This window comes from Vipera berus, assembly GCF_964194415.1.
Source record: "Vipera berus genome assembly, chromosome: 2".
In the NCBI taxonomy this organism is placed as follows: Eukaryota; Metazoa; Chordata; class Lepidosauria; order Squamata; family Viperidae; genus Vipera; species Vipera berus.
Window position 1 is genome coordinate 128,038,117 of NC_138203.1, and position 18,106 is coordinate 128,056,222.

The following is an 18,106-nucleotide window of genomic DNA, read 5'->3' on the forward strand; positions in this document are numbered from 1 at the left end:
CCGGCCCGCCCCTAAGCCACCACAACCATTGCAGCCATCCAAGAGGGGCCAACATCTCTGCCCTGCCCCGACCCCCCCTGTTCGACTCCCGGGCAGCGGCGGCGTCTCCAAGCGATCAACGGAGGCGCCGCAGACCAGCTGGGTGGCGGAGGCAGTGGCATCTTCAGCAGCGTCGGCGGTGAGAGCTCCGCGGGCCCTAGTCTGCGGTCTCCCATGATCCCAATCACCGGGCAAGGGCGGCGTCTCCGCAGATCAGCTGTGCGGCGGAGGCGCCGGCAACGAAATCAACAGCAGCAGCGGCGACAGCCCTCCAGCCCCCAGTCTGACCGTCTGTCTCCGCAGATCAGCTGTGCGGCGGAGGCGCTGACAACATGGTCAACAGCAGCAGCGGCGACAGCTCTCCAGCCCCCAGTCTGACCGTCTGTCCCAGGAGCCTAAAAGCGACGGTGGCAGTGGCGACGAGGCATCACCGGCCCGCCCCTAAGCCACCACAACCATTGCAGCCATCCAAGAGGGGCCAACATCTCTGCCCTGCCCCGACCCCCCCTGTTCGACTCCCGGGCAGCGGCGGCGTCTCCAAGCGATCAACGGAGGCGCCGCAGACCAGCTGGGTGGCGGAGGCAGCGGCACCGTCGGCAACAGCGACGGCGAGAACCCCGCGGGGCCCTAGTCTGTCGTCTCCCCACGAGCCTGAACACCGGCGGAGGCAGTGGCGGTGGGGCGCCTCTGACCCGCCCCTGAGCCGCTGCAGCTGCTGCAGCCATCCGGAGTGGGGCCGACGCCTCCACCCTCAGCTCCCTGTTATGCCTCCCTGGGCAACGGCAGCATCTGGGAAGATCAGAAAAGACCCCGCGGATCAAATGGATCAGCTAGGCGGCGGAAGAGGCAGCCGCAGCAACCGCCCTGAGCAGGACCGGAGTCATTACTCTGCCTCAACCTCCTGGCCTGCTCCTGAACAACGGCGGCGTCTCCATGGGATCAAGGAGACGCCGCAGACCGGCTATGCGGGCCCGATCGACCAACACCGAGGGGCCTTTGACAGCGGCGCTAAACTTCTCCAGGCCCCGGTCGACCAACTTACCAAAAACCCTCGACGGCAGCACTACTAGACGCGGCGTGGCGTCTCCGGCCCGCACCCTGGGGTGCCGACGGTGTCTCCGTGCCGATCAACAGCCTAAAGACGCCACGATGCAGCTGACCAGTGGAGATAACGGCGACTAGACCACCGAGGCCATCATCATCTTGCCTCCACCAGCTCCGAACCCCCTGCCCTCCCTCGCCCCACAGGACATGATGGGCCTGGGTGCAAGCCACGGTGGCAGAGTGGCCTGTCCTACACCTGCAGCCCCATAGAGGTGAGAGCTCTATGGGGTATGCTTCACCCAGAGTGGGTCCTGGACCACCCCCAGAAGCAGAGTCACAACCCATCATGAGAGGATGGGGAGTGGCCTGCTTCTGGGGTTCACCCAGCCAAGTGGCAGTGGATGGATGACGGTCCAGATACCCACCTACCCAACTCGACCCTCCTTCCAATGCTCCACCCAGGGGACCGCCTTCCCAATGCTTCCCAATGCTCCCTATGCTTCTCCAATACTCAAGCATAGACCTACTCGCCCTCAGGAGTTCCCCCCTCTCCTGGGTTCATCCTGCCTTCAATACATCAAACCTCGATGACGGGCCCGTCCATTGGGCCTCTGAGAGATGGCCAGGCAGGGTCAGGGGCCTTCATCACAAGACCAACAAGAGGCCCCTGGTTAAGTTTCTAGTCAAGTTTTTTGTCGGGTTAGGGAGGGGGGCGGGAAAAGACTATGGTTGCTCGGGAAAGGCAGGCCTTCCAGCTACCATAACGCAGGCCAGGCCTACGACCATTCGCGATGGTGAAAAACGAGGACCAGTCACCGACAAAACCCAGTGGCAAACTGACGAACAGCCTATTCCCAGGATGGTGGGGAACGGCAGAAGGTGCACAAACAGAGGGCCGTATCGTCACCGGGAGTGTCATCTCCGCTCTGTACAAGCGGTGAGACGCTCCGACCCTCTGTACTTCCCCAGAGGACCCGGGAGCGAAGGTGTGCAGCCTCCTATGCTAAGGCTGGTCTACCTGAATGCCAGGTCCGTAGCTAACAAGGCTCACCTCGTTCGTGACCTAGTGGAGAGCGAGCACGCGGACCTGGCTTGCATCACGGAAACCTGGCTGGGCCCAGAGGGTGGTGTCCCTCTGGTTGACCTCTGCCCGCCAGGTTTCCAGGTGCTGCACCAGCCTCGGACCCATGGGAGGGGCGGGGGAGTGGCAGTTATCATCAGGGAATCCCTTAGCCCGCGAGAGACCACCGTCCCTCAGATAGTCGGGTGTGAGTCTCTCCTTCTGAGATACGGCCCGGGGGCACAGTTGGGCCTGCTGCTGGCGTACCTACCACCTAATCGTGCAGCGGCAGCCCTGCCCAAGCTACTCGATGTCCTCTCAGGGTTGGTGGTTGAATTCCCAAAACTCATGGTCTTGGGCGACTTTAACCTACCGTCCCTGGGAGGATCGTCTGAACTGGCTCGGGAGTTCATGGCTTCCATGGTGGCCATGGGCCTGTCGCAAATAATCTCTGGACCGACTCATGAGGGAGGCCACACCCCAGACTTGGTGTTCTTGTCTGGACGGTGGCGTGATGATATCGGTGGGGGTGCCACGACTGTTACACCCCTGTCATGGACCGATCATCACCTCCTATGGCTAGACTTCCCCTTTGCCACCCCCCGCCGTGGGTGCACGGTGCCAACCAGATGGTACCGCCCTAGGCGCCTAATGGACCCTGATAGGTTCCAGGCAGCGCTTGGGGACGCACATGCACTCCCTGCTCACAGCTCGGCGGATGCCTTAGTGGAAGCCTGGGAAAAGGCAGCCACGGAGGCTCTGGACCGAGTTGTACCCCTGCGGCCTCTGACCCGGCGCAGATCCCAGCGAGCCCCATGGTTCACCGCGGAGCTCCGGGAGATGAAGCGTCGGAGACGGGGCCTAGAGAGCCGTTGGAGATCCAGTCGATCCGAATCCGACCGATTGCGACTAAGAATCCTCACCAGGTCTTATCTCGCAGCGATAAGGGTGGCAAAATCCAACTACTTTTCCACCCTCATCGCGTCCGCAGATAATCGCCCGGCTGCCTTGTTCAGAGTGACTCGCTCCCTACTGAACCAAGAGGTGAGGGAGGAACCCTTGCAGGGTCGAGCCGAGGAATTCGGTCAATATCTGTTGGATAAAATTGCTCGGATTCGAACCGGCCTGGACTCCAACTGGGCGGAGTTGGAAGAACAAGACATGGACAGTCTTGTCGACGTCATCTGGGAGGAATTTGATCCTGTGACTCCTAAGGAAGTGGACAGGATTATGAGGAGGTTGAGCTCCTCCACATGCTTACTGGACCCGTGCCCTTCCTGGCTGGCTTATGCGGCTCGAGAGGGGACACGAGGCTGGTTCCCGGCAGTCATCTCTGCTTCTCTGAGTGAGGGTCACTTCCCCACCGCCTTGAAGGAGGCGGTGGTGAGACCTCTCCTCAAGAAGCCGACGTTGGACCCATCCTCATTGAATAACTTTCGTCCAGTCTCCAATCTTCGCTTCCTTGCGAAGGTTGTTGAGAGCGTGGTGGCGCACCAACTTCCTCAGGTCCTGGATGAAGCGATTTATCTAGACCCGTGCCAATCGGGCTTCAGGCCGGGCTACAGCACGGAGACGGCATTGGTAGCTCTGATGAATGATCTCTGGAGAGCCCGGGACAGGCGCCATTCCTCTGTCCTAGTCTTATTAGACCTTTCGGCGGCTTTCGATACCATCGACCATGGTATCTTGCTGCGGCGCCTCAGGGGACTGGGAGTGGGAGGCACGGTTCTGAGTTGGTTCTCCTCCTTTCTCCAGGGTCGCTCGCAGTCGGTGCTGGCAGGGGGACAGAGGTCGACCCCGAGGCCTCTCGTTTGCGGAGTCCCTCAGGGGTCGGTCCTCTCGCCTCTCCTGTTCAACATCTACATGAAGCCGCTGGGTGAGATCATTCGTAGCTTTGGAGTAGGGTACCATCAGTATGCTGATGACACCCAGCTTTTCATCTCAACTCCAAACAGCATCAGTGATGCCCTCGACGTGATGTCCCGCTGCCTGAAAGCGGTCCGGGAATGGATGGGGAGGAACAGGCTTCAACTGAACCCGGACAAGACTGAATGGCTGTACGTACCGGCAAGCCAGGATACTCAGAGCATCCCACCCCTTAACATCGGGGATGAGTTACTACCCCCTGTTGATAGGGCCCGCAACCTGGGTGTCCTCCTAGACTCACAGCTTTCCCTGGAAGATCACATAGGAGCTGTGACCAAGGGGGCCTTCTCCCGGGTTCGACTGGTGCACCAACTACGGCCTTATCTGGACCTGGATGCCTTACGTACAGTCACCCATGCCCTTGTGACCTCTCGCCTAGACTACTGTAACGCTCTCTACATGGGGCTGCCCTTGAGATCCACTCGGAAGCTTCAACTGGTGCAAAGTGCAGCGGCACGGACGCTTTTGGGAGCCTCCCGATACTCCCATATCACACCTCTCCTCCGTGCGCTGCACTGGCTTCCGGTTACCTCCCAAGTGAAGTTCAAGGTGCTAACAATGACATAAAAAGCCCTACATGGCATGGGTCCGGACTACCTACGGGAGCACCTTCTGCCAATGTCAACACCCCACCGCCCTGTGCGCTCCCACAGAGAGGGCCTCCTCAGGGTGCCACCGCTCAAGGAATGTCGGCTGGTGGCCCCCAGGGGGAGGGCATTCTCAGTGGGTGCGCCAGCCCTCTGGAACTGCTTACCAACTGAAATCCGGATGGCCCCCGACCTCCGCACCTTCCGGCGCGACTTAAAGACTTACCTTTTCCAGCAGTCCGGCCTGGCCTGATAGCTCTAATTGGGGTCCCAGTTTGTTTTGATTATTGTTTTTCAGTACTGTTTCATTATGTTTGCCTACCTTACTCTGTACACCGCCCCGAGTCCCTCGGGAGAAGGGCGGTTTATAAAAACAAACAAATAAATAAATAAATAAATAAACTGCCGAACCCACAGGCTAACCCTGAATCACAACAGTTACTACCAAGGGTGTAGGCTAGATTGGGAATTCATAAAGCATCCAGGATGGCAGCTGTGGGAAATCCTTCCATAGTATTCAAATATAAATTCTGCCTATGTAGTCAAACATGACTTAAGGGGATATTACCTTAAATCTCCTGAAAATTGACAGGAGTTACCTCTGAGTAAACATGCTTTCTTAAATTTGATTCCTGCTTTCCACCGCATGGTGCTCGAAGTGGCTAATAATCATATAAATGCAATAAGTATAAACTATACAACAGGGTCTTAAGGCATCTTAAATGCTAATGGCTCTATTATGGCATAACATTTTGTGGGCCGCAGCATCTGTTGCAGTAGGTTGTTATCCCGGAAAGCACATCTATTTTGCTGGTCTTTAAAGAGCTACATGATTCTTTGTTGTTTTCATTGCAACATGCATGACTACCTTAATAGAATGGGGAGATTTAAAACAAAATAAACAGCAATGCAACAACCACTTAAACATCATATGCCCAGCTTAGGTTGATAAAACCTACCCAATATATGCTGATGTTAAAAACAAAAATACCATAGCAATTCACACTTGGTAAGTATTTTATTTGAGACCACCAGAGGATGTTCCAGTTAGACTTAGCCTGGGAAGAACATGGTAGTTGTTTTATCACACCTTCTCTTATTTTAGTGCTAAGCAGAAAATAAACAATCACAATGGCTTACACTACTTTTTGTTAATGGAAACTTTTTAGTCATTGAATTTCTTGTCTCAATATTTTGAATTATGGATTTGGGATATGCTTAGTCTTTAAGAGATGACATGCAAAATACCCTCCAAGTACATATAATCCCCATACTCCACTTTTGATGACTTTCTGTCTACAAATACCACTATTTGTACTTGGAAAGGTATCCAGGTTCTTAAAATATCCATGTCCATGCTCTCTATTTCATAACTATTCTCCAAAATAATATGAGAATCATTTTGGAAACCTCACAAATAATAAATTAAAGATTAGATCAGCACTTCCTTCTTACCCGATCATCAGTACAGGCTAGCCATCATTTCCTCAGGGCAGGAATGGACAACATTATCCCACAGCCATTCTCAGCCCACTGCAAATGCAACTCCTAACTACGTTTTGAAGTTTTGCTTCAAAACTACTATTTTCTAGCTTGACTCAAGTCATCTTAAGTCTAACTATGCTTTATTTTACTGTACAGACATTCCCAAATCCAATTTGTTACCGAACCTGCCATGTCCTCTCCCCTCATATGGAGTCCAATCCTTTATATCTGGTCACTGTCCTATATGGTCATTTTATCTTGGACTGCTAAGCTGCTATGTACTCAACTGATCAGCAGCTTTCTGATTTGTTTTCTTCCAGTTGTTACTATGATGGGCCATAAAGGCCATGGAGTTCAGTAGTCCCCTTGTCACCATGTTTTCCTCATCTCTTCTAACAATGTACTTGATCCCATCCTTACATCTCCCGATAGGCACCCTTCTGGGTTTTGCCCAGACTGGCTGAAGCATACTCTACTTTCCTTTTGGCTATCCTTTGTCTGAAATGGTATAGGGTTTCCTGCCTGAGCAGGGGGTTGGACTAGATGACCTCCAAGGTCCCTTCCAACGTTATTGTTGTTGTTGTTATTGTTGTTGTTATCATCATCATCATCATCATCATCATCATCATCATCATCATCATCCTTGGCCTTGCCTTCAGTTTTTTTTAGTCTTGTATTCATTGTTGTTAATACTTTAATATTTGTGATTTTAACTAATCTGCCCAGACTTGCTTTGTAGAGTGAGATGGGAGGCATATAAATCTAATAAATAAAATAAACTCTCAAAATGACATGCAACTCCCTTTGCAATTAGTTCCCAATTCTGCCATGAAATAAAAAGAGTTATGTGCAACGTTTGCCATTTTAACAGAATTGACACATAACAAAAAAAAAATCCCCACAGCTTTTAGAAATATAGTAGATCTCACCGTCTCGTGGAAAGGTTGCTTCTTCCTGAAAACCTCATCCCATTCTACAAAGTCAGCAAGCAAGCAAGAAGGTTGAAGTCATCTGTGGATTTTCTGAGATAGCAGGAAGCACAAGTATTTGCATTTGAGCCTCTAACGAAATCGGTTGGCCTCTGAACTGATCATGGCATTTTAGGTCCTTTTCTGAGTCTGCAAGAACTGAACCAGATCTTGCAGTTGGTTCAGAGGTTAGTATGACATGCAGAACACATTCTGCAGAGCATCATAAAAGCAGAGCAGTCATGAATGGGGGGAAAGGGAGCACTGGATTGTTAACCAAATTCTTAAGAGCTAATGAAAGGTATGGATGATTAATTTCGTCAATTCCACTTGAGCCCCCTCAGTGCTTGACTAGAGTCATTTGAATTTTGAATATTGGTGATGCTATTTCTAGACAGAGTAATGTCATTTCTTTGGGAAACGAAATATAAGTGATCACCTTGGCTGATCTACCAGTCACGTTTCCTTCCTTTTTTTCTAAACGGTGAAGCACTTTGCTTTGGGGACTGGCATTTTGCCCTGCCTTCTCCAACAGAGCCACTGCAGAGCCATTGATGACTACTGATGCCTTTGGATAATTTACTGTGGCTCATAAGCTGAGGTGAACGGAATTACGATTCATTGGGGCATGAAGCCAGATAGCAGATGAGCACGCTGCAAGGGCTGCCAAAATACAGTTGTATCTGTCAGACCTCCTCCACTCTTCTTTAATTAGATATATAGGAATTGCTCTTGATATCAAAGCATTCCATTCTGGGGTAATTGCATACTCCGTTTGTCATGGTTCTGTGTAGGAGCCTTGCATCTAAATAGTAATCAAGAATATGGGGTCCCTGGGGAAGATCGTGAAGGGCACAGTGCCACACACTCATTTGCTTGGAAGTGCTTCTCAAATGCTTGCCAGAGCAGAAAGTTGGCTGGGGTAGAACGCAAATTAATAAACAAACAACAATCCCACTAAATTTAGTAGCTTACTCCCAAAGTAAGAATGTGCAAAACAACACACGATAACACCCATATCTTGAAGAGAATAACAAAGGATAACAAAAGAATGAACTAAAGTATTCATTTTCTACTTGGGCGGTCTTCTGCTGAGGAGAGTACATTTGTTCCAGTGAGCACTTGGAAAGAACCAGTTGAAAAATCAGAATTCCAACTGGGATTGATAAGAAAGATTGTACAGGAAACTGCTTTAAACTTGCATGAGTTCAGATTAGATGAAGATCATCATAGAATATTGATGGGCTGGCCAAGTCGCTATCTATAACCAAGAGAATGGATTATAAGATAGATGGAAGACAAATATCCTAAAATAAGAAAAAGGTAGACCTAGGAAATTGTAGTCCAATCAGTTTGACATGAATAACCAGGAATACTTTAGAGGAGATTAATCTGTAACCTTGGGAGCAATATAGTAATTGTTCAAAATTGCACTGATTTCTTAGGAAAAAGTCTTGCTAGACTATTCTTATATTTTATTTTGTAAGTTTTTCAGTGGATTGTAAAAATTCTGTGAATAGAATATATCTTGATTTCAGTAAAGCCCCTGAGAAATTAGCCCATCACGTTCTTATTAATATGCTAATCTGGTTGACACGTCTCTTATGTGAAAATCTTACTCAGAGCATCCTCATGTATTTTCATCAAACTGGAGGTGATATCAAATAAAGTCCCACAGGGTTGGGTTATGAGCCCAGATCTCATAAAATGAGATGGATAAAAAGTGAAGGAAATGCTTATCAAATTTGCAGATTACATAATATAGGACAGAATTGCTGATAGTCTAGAACATGGGAACAAAATTCAAAATTATTTCAAGCAGAGAAATTGGACAAAATGGGATAAAAATAAAGTAACTAAAAGGCAATAATATTTTAAGAGACAAATTGTATATAGGACTTTCACCTAGAACAGACATGTCAACCTCGTGATGTCACATGACGTCATGTGACATATCGGTACTGTTTTGCCATTGCCAGCAATGGGGTGGGTGTGGTTTTTGTGTGATGCGTCCAGCCGGCAGGCCGGCAGTTTGACACCCTGACCTAGAATAAATAGGTTTTTAAAAAATCAAATATAGGAAGGGGCTCACATAGAAGATAAAACAATATCATCTTAGTGTACAGGACATTGACTTATGCTCTTAAGTTATAGGAAAGCAAATTCTGTCGGAAAACCTTCCTAATAGTAAGAGAACTTTGACAGTGGAACCAATTACTGAGGATGTTGGTCAGCTCTCTTTTGCCATAAGTCTTCATCATTTGTTAAGGGTGCTTTTATTGGTCTTTTTGCAGTAAACATTAGGATTCAACAATTCTACGAAACATTGCTTAGCACAACAACATTTTCCAAATCTGACACATTTGGTTAGGATAGTTTCCTATCTCAAGGACACAAGCTCTGAAAAATGTGCCCGCAAGATCTTTGTCCTGAATCTAATATCGGTTTGTAGTGAATACAGAGGCCTGTAGGATAGAAATCTAGAGGTCCCAAACTTTTTCCTCCAGTAGCAGTTCTACCTCTTGAATTGGGGTTAATTTTCTAATGCCACTTCCAGTCTTCTGGGTTCTGTTCCCCTAGCTATAAAAGAGTCCTGGCTTAATGTCTGTGGAGATTCTCAGTTATCCAGATCACAGCTGTCCAAAAGATGATTTTTTTTTCTGTAAAAGGCAACTGGACTGTTTTTTTTTTCCTTAAGGAAGAAGAAAACGTTTCACTTCTCATGAGAAGTGAAATGTTTTCTTCTTCTTCTTCAAGGAAAAAAACAGTCCAGTTGCCTTTTGAAGAAAAAAACATCTTTGAGAGTCCTGTCTTTCATTCCCTGTAGAGAGAAAGAAAGATGACCACAAGAGAGATACAGAGAAGCTGTTGCCTGGGCAAAGGGGATTAAAGCATTTTGTTAAGTCCCCAAACATCCAGGTAACATTTGGAAGTGGCTCAGATAGAAACCTGTCTAATTTACTAATTTGTAAGGAAAAGGAGGAGGAGGCACAACATAATCAGACTTGCAAGATTCTGTTATTATAGCTAATTCCAATAAAACTAATTTTAGCTTTCCTTTGGAGTTGATTTCCTAATCTGCTCTACCTAGTGGGGCTGATACACCTTGTGCTGCTTTCTAGTGACTCAAAAGTCAAATTGAAAAAGTCAAATTGAAAACCAGAAATGCAGACCATGAAAACTCTTCCTCTGTTCTTAGATAGGAAGGAAATTGTATTGGACCCAACACCTTTCATTTAATAGGTTTTAATATATGACAGCCTACTACTGTTTGACTTCAAGTTTGTATAAATCAGAGCAGCCAGTTCTTTGATTTTGAAAAGAAAGCAAGCAATCCAAAATAGTCAGTAAAAACAAACAAACATGTTGAACAGGAAACCTGTTTTAGGTGTTTTAAGACTTGTGAACTTCAACTGCTAGAATTTTACAGGCAAACTGGCTGCCTGGGGCATTCTGGGAGATGAGGTCCACAGGTTTTAAAGATGCTAAGGTTGGAGACTTCTGACCTGAAATGCCCTCATCTCTGAAATCAACACAGTTGAAGTATTAAACTTGCTTGTTCTGTGTTAGCTATTACTTTCAGTAGAGTGGACAGCTCCTTACCAAAGAAAATAATTGAAAACCTTACTGATCTCATGAAATCCAAATTTTGAAGAGCCAATGAAAAAGTCGAGTTGCAAGCTTACTTCTATGATTTTAGAACCAATAGGATCATCCAAATAATCCTGAATTGTTAAGATGTGCTCAATTAAGGGAGCTGAACCTAAGCTCGTAAGGGGCGCACCTGAAAGCAGAACAAGAAGCAATGGATGAAAACTAATCAAGGAAAGAACTAAGGAGAAATTTCCTGACAATGAGAACAATTAATCAGTGGAATGGTTTGCCTCCTGAAGTTGTGTGTGCTCCATCACTGGAGGTTTTTAAGAAGAGATTGGACAGCTATTTGTTTGAAATAGCAATAGCACTTAGACTTATATACTGCTTCACAATGCTTTTGAGCCCTCTCTAAGCAGTTTACAAAGTCAGCATATTGCCCCCAACAATCTGGGTCCTCATTTTACTGACCTCGGAAGGATGGAAGGCTGAGTCAACCTTGAGCCTCTCAGAATCAAACTCCTGGCAGTGGAATGCAAGTGAAATGGTATAGCTTCTCTGTTTGAGCAGGGGGTTGAATTACAACACCTCCAAGATCCCTTCCAATTCTGTTATTCTATTATAGCAATAAGTTGAATTAATTTGGATACTGTCATCTCCTGGATATGTAATGAAAGGTTGTAGTGACTAGATGATTCAACTCCTCCTCTCCTTGGGAAATAATGTTACAAGTAATTCACAAAATCAAATAATATTTTAGGAAAATAAAATGCTTAAAATATTTCTAATGGTGAAATACAGATTTTCAATGTGGAAGGAGACAGAGGGTTATATAAATCACAGTAATACAATAAATTTCAAGTAAGTTAAAAATATCCAAAGTGAAATGTAAAATATAAAATTCCATTGTGTATATAATTTTTATTAGGAATTGGATTATACTGTTAAAATCTAATGCAAACAACTTAAAAAAAGAAAAGAGAATAGAAAGATGAAATCAAAAGTGCAAGGAAAAAAGAAAAGTAGAAAAAAGAATATAATAAAGAGAAAAGAAATGTATAAACAAGCAACTTCCAACCATCACAACAAATTTAGTGACTCTTCACCCCTTCTAAAGTTAAAACATGATCTCTTCATCTCATATCTCATTATTTATCTATAAACTAGTCCATGAAACATCATCTTTTCAGTCCACCTTTCAGCAGAAAATCCATAAAGGGTGGCCAGAAGTAACCACATATCTTGTTTTAACCTTGATCAAATAAATCAACTTTATATTCCTGCCTTATATGTCTCACAATCATCTCCTCTCTCATCTATCTGTCTGTCTGTCTGTCTGTCTGTCTGCCTGCCTGCCTGCCTGCGTATCTATCTATCTATCTATCTATCTATCTATCTATCTATCTATCTATCTATCTATCTATCTATCTATCTATCTATCTATCTACCACCCTGTCTTTATTATTTTCACACAAAACTCAAGGCAGAGAACACATCCAAGATAACTTTCCTCTTCTATTTTCCCATAACAAAAGCCCTGTGAGATGGGTTGGGTTGAGAGAGAGAGTGGCTAGACCAAAGCTGGCTTTCACAGCTGAACTCACAGTGTTTTGCTCTCTAGCCTAGTGCCTTAAGAGACCAACCTGGCTCTCTACCTTTAATTCACTGAAATATTTGTCATAGGATTTGATTTTTTTTTAATTTCTTCTTTGTCCTCTTCCACAGAGTTCTTCAAAGCTTTAACAATTCTTTTTGGTAAATCTAATAGGAAAAAAAATCCAGGTCACTCTCTTGGTTCGTCATTTGTATTTTCCCATTTAAATTTTAAAACTTTGACCAGGTTCTTTTATACATTTTGTGGTAAAATTTGTTCCCCTTCTGTCATTTCTTTAATAATACCTTTTGAATATTCATAGAAGTAGATTTCATTACTGACATTGTTGATGTTGTGGCTACTGATTCTGTTCTTCAAAAGTGTCATGCAGTATTTTTATTGTTATAAAGTTTTGTACCATTGTATAGGTTATCTTTTCTCTACCTAAAATCTTTAGTCCCCTCTAGTGTCCAGTTTTTGAAATCATAAAATTGCTTATCTTTGTTATGTCTTGTAAAAACCTAAACAGGATGTATTTCCCATCCTTGTTCTTCATAATTAATCTCAAAATTGTACTGTAAAAGAAAAAAAAAAGTCCTAAAGCAGATTACCTCTGCTTCAGTTTCGAGGATTATTCTAGATACTTAGATATTTTCAATATTAATGAGAGGTTGTTTGGGATGATGAAGCCCCATATTTCCCCAGTCTTGTTCCCTCACTGCATCACTCCCCTCACACAATCAAAAACTTTTCTTTAACCAGCAGAAGGAATCATTTGTACTGAACTGGTACAATAATTGTATGTGACAGACAGCCATTTCTCACTTGTGTGGATATAAATTGTGAGTTTGCATCTGTAGTGTGGGATGTAAGCTACAATCACCACAGAGCCTTGCTAATGTCACATCTTGATAATGACGGAGGTTATAGTGCCAGGTCATAGCTTATGTTGCCCCAAAACCATACCATTTTTTTTTAAAATGCACTTTCTTTTTCATTGTTCAAAAGAATGCCAAAATAATCTTTTCATGATGCCTCCACAGGTTCACCTAAATTAATTATGCTATATTTTATCATGACAGCTTAGCTGTTCTGCTTGAAGGCAGTATATTTTATTACTGCTTGATGGCTCTGTGTATGTGATTTTAATGTTGGAAATGGTCTTGAGTTTATGAACATAATCTGAAACAGTTTATTTTTAAAGGAAGCCAATTAAAATAGCTCAGCCTCACTCCACCATTTGTTAGGGAGAAACAATTCCTTAACTGGATTGCTAGATGCAGTAATGAAAGACTTACACTCAGGACTGCCATTGGTTTATAATTTTTATGGGCATTTAATATTGTAGGAAGTAGTGAACCATCTGCTAAAACACAGTCTATTGCTACTTCAGCATCACTGAGAAAGGAGGGTCCTCCCTTTCTTGGTAGAAAGCAAGAGACAGTGGTAGAAGTATGGCATTTTTCTCTGCTGATTGGTTGAACAAGTAGCTAACCAATTAAATAACTAGTTAAGTAAACAAACGCATACATACATACATACATACATACATACATACATACATACATGGCTTTAGCAACTGATCAACTAATTAAAAAAGGCAGGACCTTCTCTCTTCCTTAACACTACTGCTCTAGCCAATAATAATAATAATAATAATAATAATAATAATAATAATAATAATAATAATAATAATAATAATAATAATAATAATAATAATAATAATAATAATAATAATTTTATTTGTATACCGCCCTTCTCCCGAAGGACTCAGGGCGGTGAACAGGGCAAACATATAAAAATACAAGAATACAAATATTAAAAAAGATTAAACAAGGTGCCCAGAACTAACAACAATAAGTTAAAATGCACTAAAACAATATTAAAATCCAAACCCATCACCCATCAGGCCAGGCCGGCTTGTTCGAACAAGTAAGTCTTCAGATCGCGTTGGAAGGAGCGAAGGTCAGGCGCCATCCGGAACTCAATCGGCAAACGGTTCCACAAATCCGGCGCGCCCTCACTGTAGTATAATTTCACCAGCAAATCCCTCAAACTCTGTTGAACATGCCACCGCTAGCACAAAAAGGAATGACGGTGATTGTGCAGTGTGATGCCACCACTGTATTACAAGACCAAGCAGATACTTTATGCAATAATACCTTTTGACCTCACTAGAATACAGAGAGGCAGAATTTGCCTTCTCTCTGTTTTTTGTTTCATTGGGTATTGGGGGTGGGTGGGGGGTGGGGAGGAGGTAAATTTTTAAGATGAATTACGCCTGTTCAAGTCTTAGAGCAGCAGAGTTTTTCAACAGTTTGCTATCAAATTCTGGTGATGAAATCTTCAGGCCTCTGGCAGCTCTAAAAAGAGATTTGGGGATTTCATATGGCTGACAGCCCATAAATTTCCCAGTCCAGCTCTATAGCAAGATTGCATAATGCAGTTTTTCTCCTTGATTATTTAATAATGGGAATATTCTAAGTAGGCACTTAAGATAATACCATCCATAATGTGCCAAATTAAATGATGGCAAAACTTTGATCACTTATAAACATATTCTTGGACTAGGCCATTTGAGACTGCAGATGGCTAGGATGAATCAAAGGGTTGAACACTTCTTAAAAAAATAAACAAGGCTCAAAGTCTTCTTCTCTAACTGCAGATTTAAGTGATCAGTCAAGATACAGGCTTTAAAGCAGATGAAAGAACTAAACAGCATGACAGCTTACAGCACTACTTGGTCTAACATGGCTCTTGGCTTATTTTCAATCCCCTACTACAGGGGATCAGTTCGCCTATAAAAAAATCTCTGTCCTTTCCTTGTGGGTTGTTTGTTTGGAAAAGAAAGAAAGAAAGAAAGAAAGGAAGGAAGGAAGGAAGGAAGGAAGGAAGGAAGGAAGGAAGGAAGGAAGGAAGGAAGGAAGGAAGGAAGAGGGTTCTAGAATGAGTACTTCCCATTCGTTTGCCTTTGGCTCCCCTATGGCTAACATCATCCCTGTTCATGCACTATCAGTAGATGTCTTCTGCAGAAATAATGTTTTAATTTAGAAATGGTTTCCAAATTGAATTAAACTCTTTCTCAGATTTACTATTAAGATATGAATTTATTTAGGACATTGAAATACACCCAATACCTCGTTAGCTACTGTATTCATCCGTAGAGGGGATCAAATGTCTTTTCCAATATAAAGCAATGAATATCCTTGGAGCAGTTATTGTATTCAGGTGTAATGGTGTATGGGAATGTCCTTGGGAGATCCTGGGAGATCGGAGTGAGTGCCATGGGCAAAAATACTTTGAGTCTTGCAAGATTGATGTTAGCCCTTTGAGGTAGTCCAGACAAGAATAACACCATGTGTGTTAACTCCATCTTTTTTTTTTAATATTTTTTTTATTTCCAGCCATGTCCGTTTGATATGTTTTTCACCCTCTTTTCTTGATTTAGAATCTAGAAAGGACACTGCGTCATCTTCAAAGTAAATTAAAAAAAATTTTTTTTGGAATAAACGAGATTCTTGATCAACAAGTTGAGGCCATACAACAAAACCTAGCTTCACACCCAGTTTTGTTGTAAGGCCAGGAAAAGGAGGAAGAATGATCTGATTTTAAGGATTTTCCTGAGGTCCAATAACTGTGAGCACACAGAATGCTTCCTATTCTTACAGGCACCACTGTAAACACACACACACACACACACACACACACACACCAACCCAAATTCTATACAATCATAAATGCTTACAAATAGCTAATGCCGCCCCATTAAAATTAAATTTTGCTTTTTTTCCCCACTCTGTAATTTCATCACTTTGCCTTCCAGCTCTCCGTGCTCAAAGGAAAGGCGGGAAAAAATAGAAGTGTGCCATACATGATTCTCCAAAGTTCTCCGTGATTTTCATTAGCAAGTGAATTTACTCTGGGGTTTTATGCTCAAGGAGATATGTTGTTCTTTTTTTTACCCCGAGGCCAGCACAGATCCCTTTGCGCAAAAAAAAAAAAAATGTTTTAGACAGAGTCTGCTTTTTCTATTCAAATGATTCTGTTTCTGGATTTTGTGCAATTTTTTTTTAGTTTTGTTTGGTTTTTCTTTTTCTTCCAAATGCTACAGTGATCTAGGCAACGTTAAAGAGAATCCGCTCCCTTTAAATGCTGACTGGGTTATTCCCTGGTTAAGACCAGCAACGGATTTTCTTCTTTTTACTTGATCTTTCCAATTTATCCGTAGGAAAGCGGTTAGATTTGCAGCTGAAACTGGTAAGTGCTGGTTTTCCACTGATCGATATCTGCATTCAGCATGGTGCGTTTGGTGAAGGAGACGTGGCCTTCCCCATCCACGAGAATGACTGTGTTCGCTCTGGTTCCATAATCTGGACACCGGACACACAGAGCTGCGTACTTGTTTAGGAATGGAAGGACGTAATCCTTTCCCTGATCCTCCATTGCAGGGTCCGGAAGCTGCGGGTCCTGATTATTCATCAGTTTAATCAGCTCTTGGATCAGCTCTTCCTTCTTGAGGTTCTGGCTGTGTTTGATGACATCTGTAAAAAGCTGCTTTCCATACTGAAGTTTCTTCCAGGGCGTATCCAGCAAAGAATTGCTCAAGCCGTATACCCCAGGATTTAGGAAGAGAGGTTCCGGATCTCCTTTGTTTCCATAATAGTAAATTACATCTCCGTTAGTGGTGCTTAGGTCTGCTGCGATCAGATTAAAGCCATTGTAAAGGTGTCCTTCCAAGGCCACTTTCTTCAGGTAAGAGTAGCTGTCCATTTCCGACGCCAAGAAATTGGTCACCAGGGCACCTCTTCCTTTCGCATGCTTGTTTATCTGAGGCTGCATGTAATTGGTCAGGGCGGCCATCTTGCCTTTCCTGCTGATGCCAAGCCAGGACCCACCTTCCTTCCCTTCTTCCATATCCAAGCCACTGAGAATCTCACTGCTACTGTCCCAAAAATCGGCGCATTTGGATGGTCTGTGGTAATATTCATCTCTGTTAGCCGCTAGGATAAGCCTGTAGGCATTTTTGGACACAGGTCGTGGGTCAAACTTAAAGAAAAGAATGCACATGGGTTACAGGTGGGGGAAGGTGAATGGCCTCGCAGAGGTGGTCAGCAAAAGGTCATCCTTCCAGATGCCGGCCTCAGCGGCTCGAGCGGCACCTTCAACTTCCACCCAGCAGCTGCTTCCGGGCGCCGCCACCCACCATTCAAGAAGCAGCGCTCTGATTCGTGTTAACTCCATCTTTGTTTAATAGAATCTTGCAAGACTGAAACCATTTCTAACGTCCTTTCCTTTTATTCTCTGGGAAACTAGGGAGGGTCCCTTCTGATATGTATTCCACAACTTTTTGGAGTGAAATATCTTTTACATGCTGGATGTCCAGTCTGCAGCTCTTCTTCTTGTCCCATACCAACTTTGCTTTCAAATATGAAAGAATGATGCCACCTGATCATTATATTTCAATTTTTAAAAAAACAACTATCCATTTTAGTGGAGTAATATAACAAATATAAAATATCTCATACCAGCTGTCTCTGAGTATTAATTTATTCCTTATTACTCACTAACCTAGTATTATAATGCTGAGCATATATTTTTAAAACAGCCAACTTAGTATAATAGTTAAGGTGTTGTACCAGAGATAGGGAGACTCAGGTTTTAGTCCAACCTTAGATACAGAATACTTTGCAACAGCATTTCCTTTTAGAATCAGACTGTAAAGTAAAACTAAAAAAAACTTTAACTACAAACCTACATTAGACCAGCAAGATAGATTATGATCCATAACCTTCAATGAAGAGATCTTCAT

General features: G+C 44.0%; 1 protein-coding gene across 1 annotated transcript; it reads right to left on the bottom strand.

Annotated features, from left to right (window-relative positions):
• Positions 1-15,515: 15,515 nt before the first annotated feature.
• LOC308664395 (transport and Golgi organization protein 2 homolog) lies at positions 15,516-17,496 on the bottom strand. The gene has a single exon (XM_081321619.1). It carries the CDS (start codon positions 17,362-17,364, stop codon positions 16,534-16,536), a length of 831 nt encoding a protein of 276 aa, XP_081177745.1. The 5' UTR covers positions 17,365-17,496; the 3' UTR covers positions 15,516-16,533.
• Between the last annotated feature and the right edge of the window lie 610 nt (positions 17,497-18,106).

What these genes read in the sequence shown, in the direction of transcription:
- LOC308664395 (XM_081321619.1), bottom strand. Translation starts at nt 17,364, where the DNA reads ATGTGCATTCTTTTCTTTAAGTTTGACCCACGACCTGTGTCCAAAAAT.